The sequence below is a fragment of the Notamacropus eugenii genome, chromosome 4 (assembly GCF_028372415.1).
Source record: "Notamacropus eugenii isolate mMacEug1 chromosome 4, mMacEug1.pri_v2, whole genome shotgun sequence".
NCBI lineage: Eukaryota > Metazoa > Chordata > Mammalia > Diprotodontia > Macropodidae > Notamacropus > Notamacropus eugenii.
Window position 1 is genome coordinate 450,267,848 of NC_092875.1, and position 24,024 is coordinate 450,291,871.

The following is a 24,024-nucleotide window of genomic DNA, read 5'->3' on the forward strand; positions in this document are numbered from 1 at the left end:
TGTTGTTTTATGTGTGTGTGTGTATATAATGTATATATATAATTTTATTATGTATGTTTATGTATTTAAAGGTTGGTCATGTGCTACAAATGGACAGTGAGCCCAGCCTAGCTGTGAATGGAAGATTGAATGGCATGAAATTTGGGAAAATTCATAGAGCTTTCAGTGACCCTGGCTCACTCACTGTCACAGAGCCCATAGTTTTAGCACTAACATGCTCCCAGTGATGCTGTTTGTCTGTGAATCATGGTTGAACAATGATTTCATAAGAATCAAAATTGCATGTGAACCAAAGGTCAATGGAAAGTTGCACGATGAGATAGATAGAAGTAGGCTTCAGTGTCTTAACTGAAATGGACGGACCGAGAAAAAGCACAGGCAAGAGTCAATTGGGAATTTTGTGAGCGTCTTTATTAGCTGAGCCGGCGGCTGTCTCATGGAAAAAATCCAGAGGAGGCAGCCCCAAACAAGGTGTGTGTGTGCCTTTTAAGCATTTCGGCACTTCCCGGTACAGCCTGGACAGCAAACATATCTCACAGAACATTTTTGACAGGGGCCCAAGTTGCTGCTAGACAAGGGGGCACAACAGAGAGTGGCTGCTAGGCAAGGGGGCACAGCAGAGAGGGTGGCTCCTAGGAGCTGTTAGGCAAGGGGGCACAACAGAAAGTGGCTGCCTAGGCAAGGGGGCCCAACAGAAAGTGGCTACTAGGCAAAGGTGGGTGGCTGCTAGGCAAGAGGGGCACAACAGAAAGTGTCTGGGCCCAAGCCTGCCTAGAAACTCAATAGACATTTCTCAACCCAGGGGCTCCAGCGGCGGGGGAATAACATCCACTTCATTAACAACAATGAAATAACTAAAATAGTGCAAAAGAGATTAAGAATGCTCCTGTACAGAAGGAGACATTCCTTTAGAGCGTCAAGAGTGAGGAATAAGAGACAGCCTTTTTGCTACTGTGGTTTTCACAAAACGTTAAATGAACTTCATTTGGTCTTTTATCTCTAGCACTTAGCAGTGCCTTCCATATAAATAGGTGCAGTTGAATCCTAGTGCTGTGGGTAGGTTTTCTGTGAACTTTTTTCAGAAAGGCATGGATAAGAATAGGGCAAGTATGAAAAGGAGGGACTGTAACATTAGAGAGTCCTCCCACATATTAAACTGCTGCGTTCAAGTAATGAACTTTTGAGATAAAGTATTTGTAATTCACATAGTAGGCTGGTTTTTTATTGTTTATTTATTTTGGGACAATTAGGTGGCACAGTGGATAGAGTGCTAGGCCTGGAGACAGGATTACTCATCTACCTAAGTTCAAATTTGATCTTGGACACTTCTAGCTCTGTGGCCCTGGGCAAGTCACTTAACCCTGTTTGCCTCAGTATCCTCATCTGTAAAATGATTTTGATAAAGAAATGGCAAAGGGCTCCTGTATCTTTGCCAAATGGGGCTGGGAAGAGTTGGACGTCACTCTGACAACTGAACGGCAACAGAAGTAGGCTGTTTAGCATATATGTCAATGTCAGCATTGATTTTTGGGAGTATAGAGACCATGTGCTCTTTTCATTGTGGATACTTCATATCAACACTTTTATTCAGATTAAATCGATCATTTTCTAAACTGACTGCATACCACTACAGATGTCTCATGTTTTAAGCATATTTCATTTAGTCATTTTTGGATTTACATGTTTTCTAAAGTAGGGAACAAATTTGTTGTATATGCAGCCATCCCTTGTTTTAAGCATATCTGTAAGTAAGAGGCAGAACAGTGAGAGAGGGAAAAAAGAGAAAATGTTATGTGAGAAATAGAAATTAAATCTTTGTGGACAAAGAGCAGATGTTTGAGTCACATTAAGGATGAAGTCATTTTATTTTTAAAAATTTTTTGGAGGGAGTTGACTCTTAATATATACTTTATTTAATTTCCAGTTCTTAACATTCACTTCTACAAGAATTTGAATTGAAAATTTTCTGCCCATCTCCCCTCCCGCCCCAGGACAGCATGGACCCCATCTATCCTTTCCTGCAGTTTTTCCTCCTTTCTGTTAGCCTCCGTTCTTCCATACCCCTTCATCTCTATTTTCCTGTAGGGCAAAATAGACTTCTATACCCCATTGCCTGTACATCTTATTTTCCAGTTGCATACTGAAACAGTTTTTAATATTCATCATTAAAGCTTTGAGTTCTATATTCTCTCCCTTCCTTCCTCCCCACCCATCCTGATTGAGAAAACAAGCAATTTAGTATAGGTCATACATGTGTAGTCATGCAAAACACTTCCATAATAGTTTTGTTGTGCAAGAATAATCACATTTTCCTCTGTCCTATCCTGCACTCCATTTATTCCATTCTCTCCCTTATCCTATCCTCCCACAATAATGTTTGCTTCTGATTATCTCTTTCCCTAATTTGCTGTCCTTTCTGTTATCTTCCCTCTCCTATCCTCTTCCCGCCTGCCTTCCTGCAGGGTAAAATAGATTTCCATATCCAATTGAGTGTGTGTTTTTCCCTCCTTAAACTAAATCCCATGAGAGTAATGCTCACATATTTCCTTTCATCTCCCCCCTTTTCCCCTCTGTTGTAAAAGGTCTTTCTTGCCTCTTTTATGTGAGTTGATTTGCTACATTCTGCCTCTCCCTTTCTCTTACTCCTAGTACATTCCACTCAAGAGTAAATTTTATTTTTTAGATATTGTCTTCATATTCAGCTCACCCTGTGCCCTCTATGTATATATACACATACATACATCCATGTACATATATATACAAACTTACACATATATAAGATACACATACGTACCCATACACACTTACATATCTATATATAGCTATCTATCTATCTATCTATCTATCTATCTATCTATCTATCTATCTATCTATCTATCTATCTATCTATACATATTCCTTCTAACTACCCTAATACTGAAAAAGGTCTCATGAGTTACAAATAACATCTTTTCCATGTAGAAATGTAAACATTTCAACTTTAATGAGTTCCTTAAGGCTTTTCTCTTTCCTGTTTACCTTTTCATGATTCTCTTGGTTCTTGTATTTTGAAAGTCAGATTTTCTATTCAGCTCTGGTCTTTTTGACAAGAATGCTTGGAAGCCCTCTAATTCATTGAAATTCCATTTTTTCCCCTGAAGTATTACACTTAGTTTTGCTGGGTAGGTGATTCTTGGTTTTAATCCTATCTCCCTTGACTTCTGGAATATCATATTCCAAGTCCTTCGATCCCTTAGTGTAGAAACTGCTAAATCCTGTGTTATCCTGATTGTATTTCCACAATACTTGAATTGTTTCTTTCTGGTTACTTGCAATGTTTTCTCCTTGACTTGGGAGCTCTGGTTTGGCTACAATGTTCTTAGGAGTTTTCCTTTTAGAAGCTCAGCAGATGATCAGTGAATGCTTTCCATTTCTATTTTATCCTCTGGTTCTAGAATATCAGGGTAGTTTTCCATCATAATTTCTTGGAAAAGGATATCTAGGCTCTTTTTTTGATCATGTTTTTCAGGTAGACCAATAATTTTTAAATTATCTCTTCTGGATCTGTTTTCTAGGTCAGTTGTTTTTCCAGTGAGATATTTCACATTGTTTTCTATTTTTTCATTCTTTTGGTTTTATTTTATAATTTCTTGATTTCTCATAAAGTCATTGGCTTCCATCTGCTTCATTCTAATTTTTAAAGAACCATTTTCTTCAGTGAGCTTTTGAACCTCCTTTTCCATTTGGCCAATTTTGCTTTTTAAAGCATTCTTCTCCTCATTTTTGGACGTCTTTTGCCATTTGGATTTGTCTAATTTTGAAAGTGTTATTTTCTTGCTCAATATTTTGGTCTACTTTAGCAAACTGTTGACTTGCTTTTCATGATTTTCTTGCATTGCTCTCATTTCTCTTTTTGATTTTTTTCTCCACCTCTCTTACTTGATTTTTAAAGTCCTTCTTTAGATCTTCCATGGCCTGAGACCATTGCGTATTCTTTTTGGAAGCCTTGACCTTGCTGTCTTCTTCTGATTGTATGCTTTGCTCTTCCTCATCTGAAAGGATGGAAGAAAATACCTTTTAACCAAGAAAACAACCTTCTATATAGTCTCTTTTTTTTCCCTTTTGGGCATTTTCCCAGCCAGTTACTTGACTTTTGAGTCCTTTGTCAAGTGGAGGGTATACTACCCTAGGCTTCAGAGGTTTTGTGCTGCTGTTCTCTGAAATATTTCTAGGGACCTGTAAGTTCTCAGTTCCTTCACGGTGGCCTGTGCTCTGGTCAGTGAGCAACCACAGCACTCTTTTCTGTCCTGTAACTGTGAGTAGGATTCCACCTTCACAGCTACTACCAGTTCTGCCACACCAGTGCTCCTCCTCACCCCAGGATAATGACTCAGGACTGAGGCCCAGATCAGCTGCTTGATTCCCCCAGGGTCTTTAGGCCAAGGGCTCCAAAAGTGGATGCTACTGTTGCAGCAGCTATTGCTGCCATGGTGCTGGACCTCGAGCCAGACCTTGCTCCCCTCTTATCCAGGTGAAAGAGCTTTCTTACTAACCTTTGAAACTGTCTTTGGCATTTGTGGGTTGAGAAATCTAGAAACTGCTGCCAGTGATTCTGCACTCTGAAGCCAGCTCCAATCCTGTCTGTATTCTACTCTGAGACTGGTGTGATAGACCTTTTCTGTCGGCTTTCCAGACTATGTTGGGCTGAAAATCTGTTTCACTCTGTCATTTTGTGGCTTCTCTCATGTAGATTTAGAGAATTAATACAGTTATTGGAGCAAATAATCATAGGCACAAAATTGTCCTACCTTCATTTTCTTACCACCATACTGTTTGTTCAGTCTCTTAATGTTTGATTTCTCTCTGTTATTTTTTCTTTTACAGAATTGTTTTTATTTTCTTTTAAAATTATTATTATTGCTATTATTATTATTTGTTTTCAGTGTTCTACAGTCACTTCATATATCTTAGATTTTTTCCCTCCCTCCCCTCCTTGCTCCCTACCTCTTCGCTCCTTTTCTGATACAGAATACAGTTTTATGTAGGTTCTACACATACATTCCTATTAAATACTTTTTCACCTTAGTCATGTTGCATAGAAGAATTAAAATGAATGGGAAAAACCATAAAGCAAACCAAAACATAATACAAAAGAAAATGATCTACTTCATTTTGCAATCAAATTCCATAGTTCTTTCCCTGGATGTGGAAGACATTTTGCCTTAAGAGACCATTGGGAATTATTTAAGTCTTTGTATTGCAATGAAGTAGTAAGTCTACCAGAAAAATTCCTCACACGCTGTGGTCGTTGCTGTGTGCAAAGTTCTCCTGGTTCTGCTCCTTTCACTCAGCATCAGTCCATATAAGTCTTTCCAGGCTTCTCTGAAGTCTTCCTGTTCATCATTTCTTACAGCACAGTCGTATGGCATTACATTCATATACCACAATTTATTCAGCCATTCCCCAATTGATGGGCATCCCCTTGATTTCCAGTTTTTGGGCACCACAAAAGAGAGCTGCTATAATTATTTTTGTACATGTGGGACTTTTTCCCATTTTTATGATCTCTTGGGGATACAGTCCTAGAAGCGGTATTGCTAGGTCAAAGGGTATGCACATTTTTGTAGCCCTTTGGGCATAGTTCCAAATTGCTCTCTAGAATGGTTGGATCAGCTCACAGCTCCACCAACAATGAATTAGTGTTCCAACTCTCCCATGTCTTCTCCAACATTTATCGTCTTCCTGTTTTGTCATTTTAGCCAATCTGATATGTGTGATGTGGTACCTCAGAGTTGTTTTGATTTGCATCTTTCTAATGAATAGTGATTTAGAGCATTTTTTCATATGACTGTAGATATCTTTAATTTTTTCCTCTGAAAACTGACTGTTCATATCCTTTGACCATTTATCAATTGAGGAATGACTTGTATTCTTGTACATTTGATTCAATTCTCTTTATATTTTAGAAATGAGGCCTTTTATCATAGACACTAGTTGCAAATCTCCCTATTATTCTAGAGAAAATGTTCTTTTAGTTCTAATTGTCCTTGAACTCAGTAGCATTTGACCTGGTAGGCTACTTCTCCTGTATAATCTCTCTTCCTTTATGTGTAGAAGAATACTGCCTTGAAATTTCTTTCCCTCTTTTTCTGTCTCCTCCATTGGTTCTATGAGGTGGATGTTTCACATGATTTTCTTGGCTTCTCTCTTCTTTTTTCTCTGAACTCTTCCTCTTAACAATTTCGTCTGTTTCTATTGCTTTGGCTATCATTTCTAGACTGATGGTTCCCATATCTTTATCTCTAGTCCTGATTTCTCTCGCAAACTATATATCCCCAACTACAGTAGTCTTACTTAACCTTTCTGATCTCCTTACTTCTCTGTAAAATGGAGAAAATAACTATTTTTTTGAAAAAAACCCCTCATATTTAGGAGGCTCAAATGAGATAGTATATGTAAAGCTCTTTCCAGATTTTAAAATACCATGTATATCATCATCATCATTGACTATCTTTATTTATTTTTATTATCTCTATGACTTACCAGTGCCTCAAACTTAGTTTGTCCCCCCAGAGTTTATCTTATTTTTCTCAAACCCTGCTTCATTATTTTTTTCCCACCTGTGTAACCCACCTTCACTATTTGTCATTCATTTAGTCCTTAATGTTTATAATCTTTGAATCTTTTTTCTAATCTCTCGTGTCCATTCATTGACTATTGCCACGTGGCCCAGTGGATAAAGTGCTGAACTTTTATCATGAGCCAATCTCACCTTAGTTGCTTGCTAGCTTTGTGACACCCCAGAAATAATGTAACCTTGCTTAGCATTGATTTCTAAAATGGAAATAATAATATTTACATTACTTAATGCATAAAGTTGTGAGAAAAGTTGAAAAACTTAATCCCCCTTACGTATTATTGTTATCATTGGTACTACCACCACTACCGCATAGGCCTTCATTATTTAATTCTGCCAGTGTTATTGCACTGACCTCCTAATAGGTTTTCTGGTCTGCACTTTCAGTTCACTGATTCAGTTCTTGTTCTTCACTTTGCTGCCAGACATCTTTCTCATGCATAGATCATATATTATTCCTCTCTTCAAATACCTTTCGTCCTGGAAGAGTCCTTAGAGAAAGGCTGATCTGAACCCCTCATTTCACAGATGAGATTGAGGTTCGGAAGAGTTAGTTGACTTGCTAGTTAAGTCATACACCAAGCAAGTTTCAGATCCAGAGTTTGGATCTATTTTTTCTAATCCTGGTGCTCTTTCCATTTATACCACATTACCTATGTTTCTTATATTCTTCTACAATTCCATCATTATTTTATACTTCTCTTTTCTTATATACTTTAGCACTAGAAAAAATTGTACTGCTCATTGTCCTCAGCATACATTTTGCCACCTCTATACCTTAAAATATAAACAGAGCACTATTTGAGGTTGAAAAGTCATTCCTAACTGGGGAGAAGATTCACGAAAAAGCTTCTTGGAATTCTGAAGTGGTACTTTAATTGGACTTTTCAGTTCAGTCATTTTTCTGTCCTGTCCAATTCTTCATGACTGTGGTTTTCCTGGCAAAGATACTGGAGTAGTTTGTCATTTCCTTCTCTAGATCATTTTATAGATGAGGAAAATGAGATAAATAAGTTTAAGTGACTTGTTGAGGATTCCGCTGCTAGTGAGTGTTTTAGGGATGGATTTGAACTCTAGGAAAAAAATCTTCCTGACTCCAGGCCCCTTTACTCCATCCACTGTAACACCTAGACTTTAAAGGACGGCAATTTAACAAGTGAACATTTTAGAGTAAAGAAAAGCATGACCTTCAGGGTATAGAGGTGGTTACGTTTTTGTCTCATCTTATTCACTTAGCACAAATGGTTCATCCAACATGTCAGGAGCCTTCTTTATGTTTTCTTGACATCACACAGATACAGTCCAGTGGCTGTCTAGTGGCCATTCCTCACTCTAGTTACATAATCTACCCATTTTTTTCCTGGCTATGCTGGTGGTACATTAGGTGAATAACTTAGGAGTATGGAAGACTTGAGTTTGAATCTAACCTGAGATACTGGCTGTGTGACCCTGGATAAATCACTTAATGTCTTTCAGCCTCAGTTTCCCCTTCTGTGAAATGGTATAATAGTACCTGCCTCATAGGGTTGTTAGGAGAATCAAATGAAGTAAAATGTGTAAAGAATTTTGTAAACTTTGAAGTTTATATAAATGTTATGTAAATATCACCTGTTGTTATTCTCTGAGCTCTCTTACGTGGCTTCTGCGTAATGTCCTGTGCTGCAGTCTGCTGACACCCCTGTGCACATATCTGTGCTCTTTGAGTGACCCTTACCTTTGTTTCTTTGGACACTAATGTATCATGACTCACAGCCATATATATCATCACCAGAATGTTGGTGCTCAAAAAAATTGACCTTTGTTTCAGAGAGAAGTGTAGGGGCAATTAAAACTGTTCAGTTCCCCAGTGGAAATCTAGCCTGTTCTCTTTCTCCTATCTAATTCTGGGTTGTTCATCGTACATTTGAACTGTCTCTCCTAGATGTACATATTGATGGGTGAGTTCTATCTGTTGTCAATTCAGCTATATGTTATAATCTGATCAACAGGTAGGTTTTCTGCTTATTTTTTTCCCTATGTGGATAGTTAGGTCAAATTCTTTTGAGTGATTTATGGTTCTCATTTAGGATGTTCTGGGGCATGTAATCAGCACAGTATCAGCTGAAAAGAGTTGCATTTAGAGACTCCTGTCTCTTCCCAAATTCAATCCATTGCTTTGATAGGGAATTCCTTTTCTATTTAGGTTCAGGGGGCATTACCATCCATGACAGTGTCAAGCATGAAACAAATAATGATAATAATAATGATAATCTAAAGCCTTGTTAGGGAAGAGGGATAGAGTCTGATCTAAACTTTTCATGTCACCCAGTATCCAAGTCCTGTGCCCACCAGCAGTTAGGAATTAGTTGCTGAATTGAATAATACCTTTAAAAAGTCTGGACTGTTTTTCCATCAAATTATTTTCCAGATTATTGCAGTGTGTCATGTCATTTTCTGTTCTTGATGTTGAAAAAATTCCTTTGTAATGAAGCTGAAATCATATCAGCCCACAAGGGAATATTGTCTCTTGTACTTTACCAAATATTTGGTCAGTTCTTTGTGGTAATTTTCTTGTTTTCATTGATAAGCATAATATCATTTTAATTAATATCTTGCTTCGTGGTAGAAGAGGCTAAGCTACAGATCAGTTTGAACACCTAGGATCATGCACCTAAAAATCTTAACTGTATAAAATAAGCATATATGCTTAGGCATCAATTCCTAGTTAATCAAGTATGGCCACATCTCAAAACAACATTTGTAAAAGGATTAAATGCATAGAGAAGTCTTAAATAATTTACAGAGTCACACCATTAAAGCTCCATTGGGATAAGAATTTATACATCTTGGATTCCCATCTGTTCCCAAAATCACCCTGTTGCTTCTTTAAGTACATTACTACTTTTGGCAAGCTGCTTTTTTGATTCACCTGTCATGTAAATTATTTAATTGGGCAAGAGCATTCCTTTTCTTCCTGTTCTGCTTTTTGTTGGAAATAATTTTTTTTAAAAAAAATTGAGTATGTGCCACATAGTTAAATATGTAATTTTATTTTAGTGTTCTAGTTGTATACATGCCAACTTCTTTTTGATTGAATATTTATGAGCTTTGGTGTTCTGCATATTTATAGTAATATATTTCAATTAGTTTTTTGGAAGGCATGTTGGACAAAAGATTTAAAATTGGTGGAAAAAGAAAACTGTTTAATAAATGCTTTAGTGATAAGATGTTAACATGAATAGGTACTTTTTTTTTTTAAAGCTTATCCAACTAAAGGATAGAAATTATCAGTAAAACAACACTGAACATGTGGGGCACTCAAATTTTAATTTTTCCTTGTTCAGTAAGCATCAGAGTATTTTCCTTATATAATAATACATTCTTATTGGTTCTATAAATTCCCTCAGGAGTGAATTATTTTTAATGTGCACAATGAAAGTCCAAAATATATAGCCATATATATATATATATGTATAGTGTGTACAATAATAGGTAGAAACTAGACACGTTTGTTTTGATAATTTCAGAATTTTATGTATGAAGTAAAATATTTTCACATTACAAATGTATCTCAGTTCCAATTAGTGTGTTTAATGGCAGATGTGAAAAATAAAGCAAGGAATAAAATGTAAACCTTGTTTTGCGTTTTCATACTGGACGTAACTGAAACGACTTAGCAACAACAGAATACTTTTTGAAAGCTACAGCTGAAATTCACATTTAAGTTTTGCAGTAATATAATTTGGCATGAGAAACATTGGGGTGTAGCAAAAAGAGAAAGAGCCCAGGTCAGGAAAATGTGGGTGTTATGGCACATAGTGAGTAAGCCACTTTAAGGCGGCAGTGTGCCAGATAACTATCTTAAGATAGCAAGTTTCAGACTGTGTGCCACTCTGCCTTGCTAGGGATGTCTTGGTTGGGAATTTCTATACCAATGAAATCTTAGGTCCAGTTAAAAAAGTAATAATTATTTGGCAGTTATAAAAATGATTAAAACTTCATAAAATTCATACACTTATTTTTAGTCAGATTCCTGAGTTACTGTCTTGTTAATTAGAATTAGCTACTTATCCAGTTTTGCAAATAGTTTTGGAATTTATGAACTTAGATGTTTTACATATACATAAATTAGTAGATCCTCCTTCCTGAGCAATTTGGGTATGCTACAGACATATTTTCTATTTTCTCAGCTTCCTGCAAACCTTTGCCATAACTGTATTCCTCATTTTGGATTCAGAGCCACATTTGCTATGAAGTGAGGGAGGAGGGGAGGATCATTTCCTGTTTCTTAAAGTATGTGGCTCTTGTGAACACAATGAGATGAACAGGAAGAAGTCATCTGTTGTTACCTAACTCAGGCTGTATGTCTGTGTTCTAATCTACTGACACTGGTTGATTCTTTCAATGCAAAGAACCTGATAAAGTAAAAAAATATTTGGTCAAATCAATTAATTTAATTAGATAAATAAGACTTCTAATTATGAAAATATTGAGACGTAATAGTTTTAGCTAACAAAATAGCTTTTTATATAAATTTTAAAAATTGTTTTGTCGTTGTTCTACTTTTAAAATTAGAGTGTAAATTCCTTCAGAGCAGGAAGCCTGTCTTATGTTTTTGTGTCCTTTGTGTTGATTATCAGGGTGCTTGATGAATAAGAGAGTCTCAAAAAATATTGCTTCCTCCCTCCCATCCCATAGAGCAACCAGACAGTTTAATATTATAATAGTATCTGTTCTGAAAAATATAAATAAATATATTATGGAATTCTAAAATTAGCTATCTAAATTTAATTCTCCAACTATAGATAAGCAATGACCATAGTTGATACTACTGATTTGTATAGAGAACAAAGAAAAGATCTGTAATGTAAAATTTGATGCATAATTGCAGTAGAATATCTTCATTATTCTAAAAGTTTTAAAATTTTCTTTTTAAACTTTAGTGACAGACTGGATTTTGGACAGAGATCCACAGGAAGAAATACTGAAAGCATTTAAATTATTTGATGATGATGATTCAGGCAAAATAAGCTTGAGAAACTTGCGACGGGTTGCTCGAGAGTTGGGTGAAAACATGAGTGATGAAGAGCTTCGAGCCATGATAGAAGAATTTGATAAAGATGGTGATGGAGAAAGTAAGTTTGGAGCAAAACCTGTTGTCAGATTTTATCTGAGTAGCATTGCTGATAATTTTCTATGTGGCTTTTTGTCCAGCTGTCCTTACTTTTTTTGATACTAAAAGCTGGCTCTTGGGAAAATGATGAATTTAACTAAATTTGTCTTTGTCCTCCCAAAGCCTTCCCTTTCTGTATCTTTTCCTCATTCTCTTTTCTGTAGAAGTCTAGCGCCTTTTTATTAAGGCACTTTTATCTCCAAAGGATCTGTCATACCTCAGTGAATTTTAGTTATTATTTTCACTCTCTAAGGAATATTTCAGATTTTACCTCATGAAATAGGAGACCATGAAGCCTGTGAATTTGAATTTTAGGCATTGGACAGTAAGTGAGGCAATGTGGCATAGTAAGGGAGAGAGTGCTAGTCTTAACAGTGTAAGAAAGAAAACTGGGAAGCCTTTCTGGGCAAAGAAACCAACCTTTATTAAGGGAAACAAGGGTGGGGTCTACAGTCCTTCCAGTGTGATGATCTGAGACCCCGAGATACAAAATTCAGTCATTTATAGGTCTCTTGATTCATTATGGTGAAAAAGGGCTTGCTGTTGTGCAGGTCAGTGCCCTTTTACTAAGACGGGCTCTTGTAATAAAAAAGAAAAAAAGGGCCCTTTTATATCAGAAACTCAGGGCATAGAACTACATTTCGATGTAAAGATTAATATATAGAGGTGATTATTATGGTCACATACTTAAGATACACACTTTATCATGATTTAGTTATACTTCTGAGGTTAACTAACACAGGAACCACCTAGAACTACATCATAGTTTGGTTACCCACAGCTTATTATCTAGGTCTGTATTCTTCCTATAAATCATACAGTTACTTCTTATTCTATCAAGATAATTACTACTAATAAATGATTATAAAAGAAAGCACTCAAGGCATTGCTTATTGATCTTTTCCATTTCGACAGTCAAACCTGAGTTTGAATTCTGCTTCAGACCCTTATGCTCTGGGCCAATCAGTTATCTTCTCAGTGCCTCATTTAGTATTATTGTTGTTATTATTTTATTTGTTTTCAGTTTTCTGCCATCACTTCCATGAATCTTAGATTTTTTTCCTCTCCTTCCCCTTCCCTTCATTCCCTCGGTGAGAAGGTGTGCCATCTTATATAGCTTCTACACATACGTTAGGGCCTCATTTTCTTCACTTGTAAAGTGGAAATAACAGTGTCACTCTCACACGATTGGGAGAGTAAGCATGAAATGGAAATGGAAAATGCTTGTAAGTGTGAATCATTATTATGTGATCAATAGGTGGAGGGGTCATGGAAAGAGGTTGTGTGGCGTAGTAGAAGGAGCTCTGGACTTGGAGGCAGATGGTCTGGGTTCTAGGTAACCTTGGAGAAGAACGTTTTTGACTCCCTTCATTTGGTATAATTTTATTATTTTTCAGCACAAATGGTTTTGGTTAGATAAAATTTTTAGTCTAGACTGAGCTAACCATTGAACACCTATGGGTTATATGCATATACATGTACACACATGTGTTCGTTTTTAACGTATTTTGTGTTACAGCAATTCAGGATCCCCAGTCTTTCTTTTTTCTTAAATAAAGAACTGTTTTATTCTCCTTATCACTGGGCCAAGAAGTACGATGATGGTGACCCCCTCAGACACCTCCAGAGGCAGTACTTCATGTGTAACGACAGTCCTTTACTCACCAGGAACACGTGAAGCAGGATTTCTGCTGGGTAGCTCCTTCTGCTGTCTGGTGGTTGGGAGCCTGCCTCATAGCCTCTAAGTTGGTCTGAAGTCTTCTTTCATTCTGTATCTTGACTGCATGCTAGGCTTCTCTGTCACTGGCTCCCACTCTTGGTTCACAGCAGGTCACAGCTATTCTCCTTTGCTTAAAGCTCAGTCTCACTACATCCTTGAAGCATTTGTTTTGCCCTCACTGCTTGTGATTAGTCCATTTCAGCTCATTGTAGAACAGTTGCTTGGATAGCCTGCTGTCATCCATTCTTTGCTCAGGGTCTAACCCAACTGAGCTGTTATGAGGAGCATTGCTTTATTGCTTGAAGTCAGCATGCTTTGTTAGTGATCTTGCCTTTGCTGCTTAATGTTTAAGTGGGTTATTTTGTAACCCGTCTGTAAGGCCCATTATGAAAAAAATCAGAAAATTAATCTACCACATCATTGCCTTATTCTGAAATTCCCTGTATTTTTCATTTTTTCATATTCATGCTTAAAGGCTGTCAAAAGGCTTGGGAAGTTAGACATGCCACTGTCTTCTGAAGGTATATCTGTCCAGAGCACATAGGCCTTAGGGCTTTGTTTTTCCCCCTCGGAAATAAAATGCAATTCTTGTACTCCTTAATGGAATTAAAAAACTTAAATTTTAAATCAAAAAGTAGTGACTTAGGGCGTAAATGTAATGGTATTGACTCACTTTAATTAAATTCTAAAAACTAGCAATGTTATTTGATATAATTTCATAAACTTAATTTAGAACTGTCTTCTACATAACTATATATTCATACAAAGATTAGTGGAAGGAATTCTGAGTCTCTTTAGCCAGGAGAAGACTTAGTTGGGGTATGAGGAGTTGAGAGCTATCTGTATTTAATTATATAAAGTGAATGAGACTTGTTCTTCATGGATCTAGAGGGTAGAATAGAAGAGTAGATGGAATTTGTAATGAGGCAAATTTTTTCTTGATGTGAAGAAAAACTTTCTAACAATTGGAGCTGTCCACTTCTGGAGTAGGGTAACCTTGAGAAGGTGTCTTCCTGCCCACCCATCCCTATCTCCTTCCTTAGAAGTGAGGTGAAATCTGGATGGCCACTTACAGGAACATTGTAGTAAGTGTTCTTGTTAGGTTACAGGTTGAACAAGATGGCCTCAAAGACTCAACTCATTCTTTGATTGCAACAAAATTAGAAAATAAAAAGTAGGAGACAGTGTTAATATAAAAATATTTTAAATGTAAGTTTGAGCTCTTATATGATTTTATAGTATTATGAACATGTTAAAATATTTAATATTGATTTTACCAACAGGTTGTTTTCTGTAGGCCCCTTATAATTTCTTTGAATGTAGTATGACTTTAGAAGCAAGTAGCATCAACTCTTCTTTTTTCTAAGCCATTGGTTACAGCATAAAGTGCAGGTATATCTATTCTTATTGCCTAGTACATTGATTCTTATATCTTTATTGTCATCATAAACTGGAATGGTCTAGACCTTTCTTCTTGTATGTGGGCTTGAACCCAAATTTAAATGGATGACTATTTATATGGATGATCTTCAGGGAGTGAAATTCCATAATGATTTAAGAATCTGATTCATTTTCAAGTTTTAATATTTAATATAAATTTTTCTTACTGTATGTTTGGTGCATTTTTTCTGTAGATGGAGACATCTAGACATTATCTTTTTTATAACAGCCCTTCATATTCATAAAGTTGATAAAGTAAATTCTTAGCAAATGAAATCCTAGTTTTATTTTAAACTTTTCCTCATACATTCTATTTTCTAATCCTTGAACCAGTTGTTGGTTTTTCCACATATTCTACCAATTTCCTCTATCTTTAAAAAATTTCTCAAAATATAGAACATATTGGGAAATTAAAAATAGTGTTTTTTTCCCTTATTTTGTCTTGTAGGGTGTTAAAAACATAGTGAATGAGGAGTTAAGTGAAGTAAAGCAAAAAAATCTGTTTTTAGCACATAGTAACAAGTTATAATTGTAAAATATATGATATTGACACAGAATCTTTTTCAGATCCCCAAAGTTATATAAAATAAAAAAGGTCATTCCTTTTAAAATTTTATTTCTAAATATTTTGAATTTAATAACGCACATCAAAATAATTTCCATATGCAAAATAGTATAGAAGAAAGATTATTTGTGAAAACACAAATCTCTTATTATGTTCAAGCGTGCTGTTAAAAAGAACATAATGAATGCAGTATGTTATTTTCAAAGCTGTCCTTGTCTCTCCTTCCTTCTGAACTTCCTTCATTTCTCTTCTGGGCATTAAAAAAATGCTTCAGTGATGATTTTTTCTTCTTTTTTGGGGAGGCAACTCTATTGGTAGCTTCCCTCTTCTGCCAAATAGAAAAACACACCTGTTTGTAATAAATAAGCATAGTCAAGCAAAACAAATCCACACATTTGCCACATCCAAAAATAGGTTTAATTGTGCATCTTGAGTCCGTCATCCACCCTTTGGTTAGGAGAGTGAGTAGCACGCTTCTGCATCATTCCTCCTGAAGAGACTTGAGTCTTTGAAAACTAAAGCAATAGGAAACAAAGGCTGGAATCAAGTGGCTCTCTTGTATAAAATGATTAACTCTTTGTTGGGCGCTATTTGAGTTTTACAGTGTGGCTTTATAAACTATCTTTATCTGTAAAAGGAAAGGGTTGGGCTTGATGAACCTTAAGGGCCTGTCCAGCACTAAAATTCTAAGATTCTGTGACTCAGTTACAGTCCACTGAATGGATTTCTTCCTCATTTATAAAATAGAGAAAGTAGTTTTCCTATTTGTGGTTGTGAAGATTGAACGAGAATATATGTAAAGTTTTGGGTCACTGAAAAATGGTATATAAATAAGTCATTATTAAGTTAACAGCTAGTGAAATGACTCATTTATGAAACTTTGTGAAGGAAGAAGAAAAGGAAAACATTGGCATATTAGCAGTAGGAAGAAGATTGGAAAACACAAGCAGTTTTCACATAAAAGTGGTATAAAATCAAATGTGCAAAGAAACCATGAGTGATTCTGGCAGTAATCAAATTATACATTAAAATTGTAAAAAAGTATTCATATACTTTTTGGGTTTCTTTGCCTTTATATCTCCTTTTTTGAAATAAGTATATGTTCTTATTGAGGTATGAAAATCACTAAATATAGCTAGCCATTGATATAGAAATATAGTTAAATATATAGCTCTTTAAGGTTTTTAAAGCGTTTTACATTTACTCTCTTTATATGATCCTCAGAATAACTCTTTGAAGTAGGTGCTCATGGTTGTTGGTTGTTACTGAATTTTTCTTCTAACAGCAGATATTTTGGTTAAACTTACTAAGGCTGTATCACCTTATTCCTAGGGTGCTATCTTGTTCTTATTTACAAATAGGTTCACGTATACGTACCTTTGATTAGCTCATGTTCATTGCTTCCATGACACTATCTGTCTGTCTCATCCTCTGCCGTCTCCTTTCTTTTTGCCTTATTGCAGTTGTTATCCCATTTTAATAGACGAGGAAAGTGAGGCAGACAGGTTTAGTCATTTGCCTAGGGTCATGCAGGTGGTAAGTATCTGACACAGGATTCATGTGTTGGATCAAAGGCTCTAACCATGACACCACCTTGCTATCTCTGTTCATTTAGTACATTAAAATGTTTTAAATACACTTTAAAAAAAGAAATATATTTTAAACACATTATGAAATGTCATTTTAGAACTTCCCATGTCAAATCCGATGTAAGATCCAAATATTGGAGATTTTTCAATTATAGAAGATTGAATGAAGATGATTTTTTGTGTGAGAAGGGATTTGTGCTTTGCTTTTTGTTTGTGGAACAAATCATTCATAAACTTGTTCGATGTGTAAAACAAGACTTTCATCACACTCTTCGCCACATTAAAAGTCAGGGATGATGTCTTATAGATGTTTTTTACTTCTCTCCCTAATCCTGGGATTAGGATGGGTCCCTCAGCTCTGACCTTGTGTTCTTTCTACTATACCGTAGTTACTGGGAATGATTTGTGATGTGGCAAGCTATGCCTAAGACTCAATCTTATGTTTTTTAGGGTCCATTAAATACCAGGTATTATAACAATAGGGAATATACTACTTAATTTATTTGCCATTTTACTCTCATGGGCTTTCTTTTTATGAAAAAAAAATTTTAATAGAGAGATAGTGATGTATTGGAAATAATACTGGTCTTAAAGAAGATTTGGGTTCTATTCCTGGCTTTGCCAGTATTCTGATGTCATCTTGAGCAAGTCACTTTGCTAGTCAGATTCAGCTTCCAACTCTAATATCCTATGAAGTTGGTTGTTACTGAATTTTTCTGCTAACAGCAGATATTTTGGTTAAACTTACAAAGGCTGTTTTCACCTTATTCCTAGAGTGCTGTCTTGTTCTTATTTACAAATAGGTTCCCTTATGTGTACCTTTGATTAGTAATTTTCATATTACCTTTGCCATGATCATTAGTTTTTTAAGTTTGTGGATGTGCCTTTTTATAGATCAGTCTCACTGATCATTAGGGCCCTCCCAGTAGAACCCTCCCAGTAGAACCCTCCTGTGTTACAAATGAATTTGGTCAAACAAAGCCAGTGCTGCATTGGCCATGTCTGAAAATATGTACTTCATTCCTTCCTTCTGTTCTGCCTCCTCTTTGCAATAGTTGGAATGCCGTCTTCTCTGATGTTATGGCTGCTTACTGCATTGATCAGACTTCTGAAGTCTTTCCAGGTTGTTTTCTTTAACATCATTGTGATCATCAAGTAAAATGTTAATTGTGATTAGTTATTCAGGAAACTATATAATTATTTTCTTTATTCAGTTTTAGGTTATAATAACTTAGTTTTTATTTAAGATTTGAGTTGTTTTATCTAAAAATAAAACACTGGTTTCTATCACTGTCAAATAATTGTACCCTAATCTAGTTTTACAAAGTATAATAAAATCTCATTAATTTTTGTTATCGTCGTTCAGTCATGTTCAATTCTTTGTGACCCTGTGGACCACAGCATACCAGACTCCCAGGCCATTCTTCTATCCTCCACTGTCTCACAAAGTCTGTCCCAGCTCATGTTCATTGCTTCCATGACACTACCTGTCCATCTCATCCTCTGCCATCTCCTTTCCTTTTGCCTGCAATCTTTTCGAACATCAGAGTCTTTTCCAATGAGTCCTGTCTTCTCATTATGTGGCCAAAGTATTTAAGCTTCAGAATTTGACCTCCCAGTGAATAGTCTGAATTAATTTCTTTAGCAATTGATTTGATCTCTTTGTTGTCCAAAGGACTCTCAAGTCTCATCCGGCCCCACAATTCTAAAGTCATTGATTCTGTGGCATTCAGCTTTCTTTACAGTTCAGCTTTCACAGTCATACATTGCTCCTGGAAAACCTGTAGCTTTTGACTATAGGGACCGTTGTTGGCAGGGTGATGATGTCTCTGCTTTTTAGTGTGCTGTCCAGGTTTGCTGTAGCTTTTCTTACAAGGGGCAAGCGTTCTTCAATTTCATGGCTGCAGTTGCTGTCTGCATCATCTTTGAGCCCAAGAATATAAAATCTGACACTGCTTCCATTTCTTTTCCCTTGGTTTGCCAGGAAGTGATAGGACCAGTTGCTGCCTTCTTAGTTTTTTTTTTTGTTTCAAGCATTTTTTACATTCTCTGCTTTCACCCTCATTAAGAGGTTGCTTAATTCTTTTTCACTTCTGCCACCAGAGCAGTATTGTCTTGATTTCTCCACAACCTTAATTCTGACTTTTAATTCATTCTGCTTGACTTTTTTGCATGATTTACTCTGCGTGTAAGTTAAATAAATAATGTGATAACATAAAGCCTTGTGATACTCCTTTTCCAGTCTTAAATCAGTCAGTTGTTACATGTTTGGTTCTAATTGTTGCTTCTTGGTCTGTGTGTGGAGTTCCTCAGGAGACAAGTAAAATGACCTGGTACTCCCATGGCTCTTTGAGGACTTGTCACATTTTGTTCTGAACCATATGGTCAGAGGCTTTATTGTAGTCAAAGAAGTAGAAGTAGATGTTTTTCTGAAACTTCTTTGCTTTCTGTGTAATCCAGAGAATGTTTGCAGTTTGGTTTCTAGTTTCTCTGCCTCTTCGAAAACCAGCCTGCTTTTCTGATAACTCTCTGTTCACATATTGCTGAAGCCTAGCTGGCAGAGTCACGTAACATTGCTGGCATGTAAAATGAGCACAGTTGTTGGGTGATTTGAACATTCTTTGGCATTGTCCTTTTGTAAGATTGTAAGATAAACTGGTCTTTTCCAAGTTAGTGACCACTATTATGTTTTCCAAATTTTCTGGCCTATTGAGTCCAGCACTTTGACAGCATCATCTTTTAGGGTTTTAAATGGCTCAGCTGGGATTCTGTCACTTCCACTGGCCTTACTGTTAGCATTACGCCTACGGAGACCCACTTGACTTCCTTCTCCAGGGTGTTTGGCTCTAGATCAATACACATCAGTGTGGTTATCAGAGATGCTAAGATCACTCTTGTGTGGTTCTTTTTAATCTCTTTTGTTAAGTCCCTACCAGTTCTGTTTTCTGTCAGGCCCATTTTCGCATGGAACTTTGCCTTGATATCTTGAATTTTCTTTCCCATTTTGTTGTTTTCTTCTGTTTCTTTGCATTGCTCATTTAAGAAACCCTTATCTCTGCTTGCTGTTCTCCGGAATTCTGCATTCAGTTGGGTCTCTCTTTGCCTTTCTCCTTCACCTTTTCTTCTTTCCTTGGCTCTTTGGAAAACCTCATCAGCCTTGCTTCCTTGCTCTTTCTTGTTGCTACCTCCTGTAAAATGCTGCAAACCTCTTTCTGTAGTTCTTCAGACACAGTCTCTACCAGATCTAATCCCTGAAGATTATTCATCACTTTAACTTCGTATTCGTAAGGGATACTATTTGGATCATACCTATGTGGTCCAGTGATTTTCCCTCCTTTTTTCATTTTAAGTCTGAATTTTGCAATAAGAAGCTCATGATCTAAGCCATGCCCCAGGTCTTACTTTAACTGACTGTATAGAATTTTTCCACCTTTGTCTGTGAAGTATGTAATCAGTCTGATTTCTTTATTGACCATCTGGTGATGTCCATGTGTAGAGTTGCCTTTTTTGGGTTGTGGAAAAAGAGTGTTTCTTATGACCAGTGAGTTATCTTATCAAAACTCTCATAGTCTCTGCCCTGCTTCATTTTGTGCTTCAAGGCCAAACTTGCCTGTTATTCCAATTATCTCTTGATTTCCTACTTTAGCATTCCAGTCTCCTATGATAAATGTGAGATCTATTTTGGGGTGCTATTTCTAGAAGATATTGTAGGCTTTCTTGGAACTTATCTTTGGCCTCTTTGGTGTCAGTGGTTAGAGCATAGATAGACCTGTATTACTGTGATGTTGATGATTTGCCTTGGATCTGAACAGATACCATTTTGTCAGTTTTGAAATTATACCCAAGTACTGCTTTTTCATACCCTTTCATTGACTACAAGGTCCATATATGTAATAATCACCTCAATTCAATTTATCCATTTCCATCCTGAGTTCACTGACATATCCAAGATGGTCCTGTTTGACCATATCCAGCCCACCTTTCACAGATCTTCCATTCCAGGTTGTTGTGCAATATTGATCTTTATATCATTGGAGTTTCCTTTCATCACCAGACTCATCAGCAGCGGACCTTCCTTTAGGCTTTGACCCAGCTGTTTTCATTAGTCGTGGACGTAGTTGTCCTCTGATCTTCCTCATTAATGGGACCTGAGGAGCTGACTCACCTTCTGGTAGCATAGCTTTCATCATTTTAGTACTGCCAATGAATTTTTCTTGGCAAAGGTAATGGAGTGGTTTGCCATTTCCTTTTCCAGTGGATCACTTTTTTGTCAGAACTCTTTACTATGACCCATCCATCTTGGGTAACCCTTTATGGCACAGCTGAGAGTTTCATTGTGTTAAACAAGCTCCTGCCATGAGGAGGCAGTGATCCAGGAGGTGAAAATCTCAATAATTAGGGCCTCACTAGTCCAGATACATGGTGGGTTCAAATGTAACATGAAGAGTTTGCTGAACACATTTAATAGTTCATAAATTTTGTAAGTTGGATGATTAAGCTTCCTTAAGAAACTAGACTTTTCTAGCACTTTTATCAGCACATAATATACATAATGTGCTGATTACAAATGAATTCTTGTCTAGTTATTAAGTCCAGTATATTTTTTTACTAGTGGTGAAGCATGCTTTAGTAGAAAGAGGACTAGTACATGTCCTAGTGCTTCCACTTAGTAACTTTGGGATAAATCACTTCTCTTAATATTTGTTTCCTCACCTATGAAACTGGGTCCTCATTTTAAAATACCTGTGTATCCTGCTTCATAGGATGGCAGCGAGAATGAGAGATTAAGGAAATAGCTGAAAGTTACAGGGAGAGGCAGCTTTCATTTTAACAGACTTCGTTTGTGAAGCATCTGCTGTGTGTCTGAGTGCAAAGGTGGAAAATAAGTAGGTACAAAAGAATAAAAAATAATGGAACTTAATTACACAATGTTCAGTAAACCCCAAGACACAAATCACTCGGGAAAGGACTTAATCTTTAACAAGAATTGCTGGGAAAGCTGGAAAATAGTCCAAATGAAATTCGTTTTAGACTAGTGTATTATACTGTGTGACCTCTGAACAGTGAGCTGTGTTGTTAAAAGCAGTGAGAAGGACAGTGGCGAGGCCAGAAGAGAACCAGTTTGAATGGTGGCTAGGGTGCGACTTATCTTTTTGTTTTGCTTTTTAATTACTCATTTAGTATTTGATTCCCCCACAATTACATGTAAAAACAATTTTTAAGATCCAAATTCTCCCACCTTCTCCTCACCCCCGTCATTGAGAAGGCAAGGAATTTAATGTAAGTTATACATGTGTAGTCATGCAAATATTAGTCATGTTGTGAAAGAAAAAGGTCCTTCCCAAACCCCGAGAAAAGTAAAGAAAGTAAAAAAAAATGCTTTGATGTGCGTTCAGACTCCCATCTATTCTTGGATCGTTGTATTGCTGAGAACAGCCACGTCATTTGCAGTTGGTCGTCTTAGAGTGTTGCTGTTACTGTGTATAGTGTTCCCTTGGTTCATTTCGCTTTGCCTTAGTTCATGTGAGTCTTTCCAGGTTTTTCTGAGAGCAGCCTGGTCATCATTTCTCATAGCACAGTAGTGTCCCATTACAGTCATGTACCGCAGCTTGTTCAGCCATTCCCAACTGATGGGCATTTCCTCAATTTCATTTTTTTTTTTTGCCACTAGAAAAGAGCTTCTATAAATATTTTGGTACATTTAAGTGCTTTTCTTTTTTTAAAAAATCTCTTTTGGGATGTAGACCTAGTAGGGTATTGGTAGATCAGAGGGGGTTTACGTGGTGTTTGTATAGCCCTGTGGGCATAATTCTAAATTGCTCTACATAATGGTTGAATGAATTCACAACTTCGCCAGCAGTGTATTAGTGTTTGAAATTTTTCCACATCTCCTCCAACATTTGTCATTTTGTTTTTCTGACCTATTAGGTAATCTATTAGGTGTGAGGTGGTAACTCACAATTTTTGAAATTTTCATTTCTCTAATCATTAGTGATTTAAAGCATATTTTCATATGGCTGTACATAACTTGAATTATTTCATCTGAAAATTGATCATATATTTTGATCATTTATTAACTTGGGAATGGCTCTTATTTTTGTAAGTTTGACTCAGTTCTCTGTATTTTTGAGAAATGAGGCCTTTATCAGAGAAACTTTCTTCAAAGATTTTTTCACAGATGTGATTACTAACTGTATTTCCCTTCATCCTTCTCCACCCTCTTTATTGTATTCTCTCTCCTTTTCCCCTTTCCCTCATCAAAACTGTTTTGCTTCTGACTACTCTCTCCCCCAATCTGTTCTCTCTTCTATCAGCTCCAAATATCTCCCCATCCCCTTCCCCTCCTACTTTTCCTGTAGGTAAGATAGATTTCTATACCCAACTGTGTATGTTATTCCCTCTCTGAGCCAATTCTGATACGAATAAGGTTCAAACATTCCCCATCATCTCCCCTATCCTCCCCTCCAGTGTAAAATCTCCTTTCTTGCCTCTTTTATGTGAGATAATTTACCCCATTCTACCTCTCCCTTTCCCTTTCTCCCATTTAATTTTACACTTTTAGATATCCCCTCACACTTAGCTCCTGTGCTGTCTATCTCCTGACTGCCCTAATAATGGGTTACAGGTGTCATCTTCCCATGGAGGAATGTAAACAGTGGGATCTGACTTTTTAACCAAACAGGGATAGATGATCATAAAATACAGAACAGACAGCTTTGGTCACATGGAATGGAAAATCTTTTTTCAGTTTATAAGATAAAGAAGATGAACAAGATTAATAAAGAGAAGAAGGAAAACAATGGACTTGGGGAAAACCTTGGTATTAGATATCTCTGACGAGAGTTTGAAAGCCCAGATATAGAGGTGACCAACAGAAATATCTAAGAACAAAGACAGTTTCCTAATAGGTAAATGGTTGAAGGATATGAATGAACAACAGTT

General features: G+C 36.5%; 1 protein-coding gene and 1 long non-coding RNA gene across 3 annotated transcripts in view; one reads left to right on the forward strand and one right to left on the reverse strand.

Moving 5' to 3' along the window:
* The window catches only part of CETN3 (centrin 3), a 42,083-nt gene that overhangs the window by 15,806 nt on the left and 2,253 nt on the right, over positions 1-24,024 (forward strand). For both annotated transcript variants that reach the window (XR_011966461.1, XM_072606185.1), the window contains one exon: positions 11,539-11,730. Coding sequence is in view for 1 of the 2 variants with exons in the window: in XM_072606185.1 (XP_072462286.1) it covers positions 11,539-11,730 (192 nt within the window). In the remaining variant the exon portion in view is untranslated. The remainder of the gene's footprint in view (positions 1-11,538; positions 11,731-24,024) is intronic.
* Positions 15,922-24,024, reverse strand: part of LOC140501969 (uncharacterized) — a 38,729-nt gene continuing 30,626 nt past the window's right edge. The window contains exon 3 of the long non-coding RNA XR_011966462.1: positions 15,922-16,008. This is a non-coding gene — a long non-coding RNA (uncharacterized lncRNA). The remainder of the gene's footprint in view (positions 16,009-24,024) is intronic.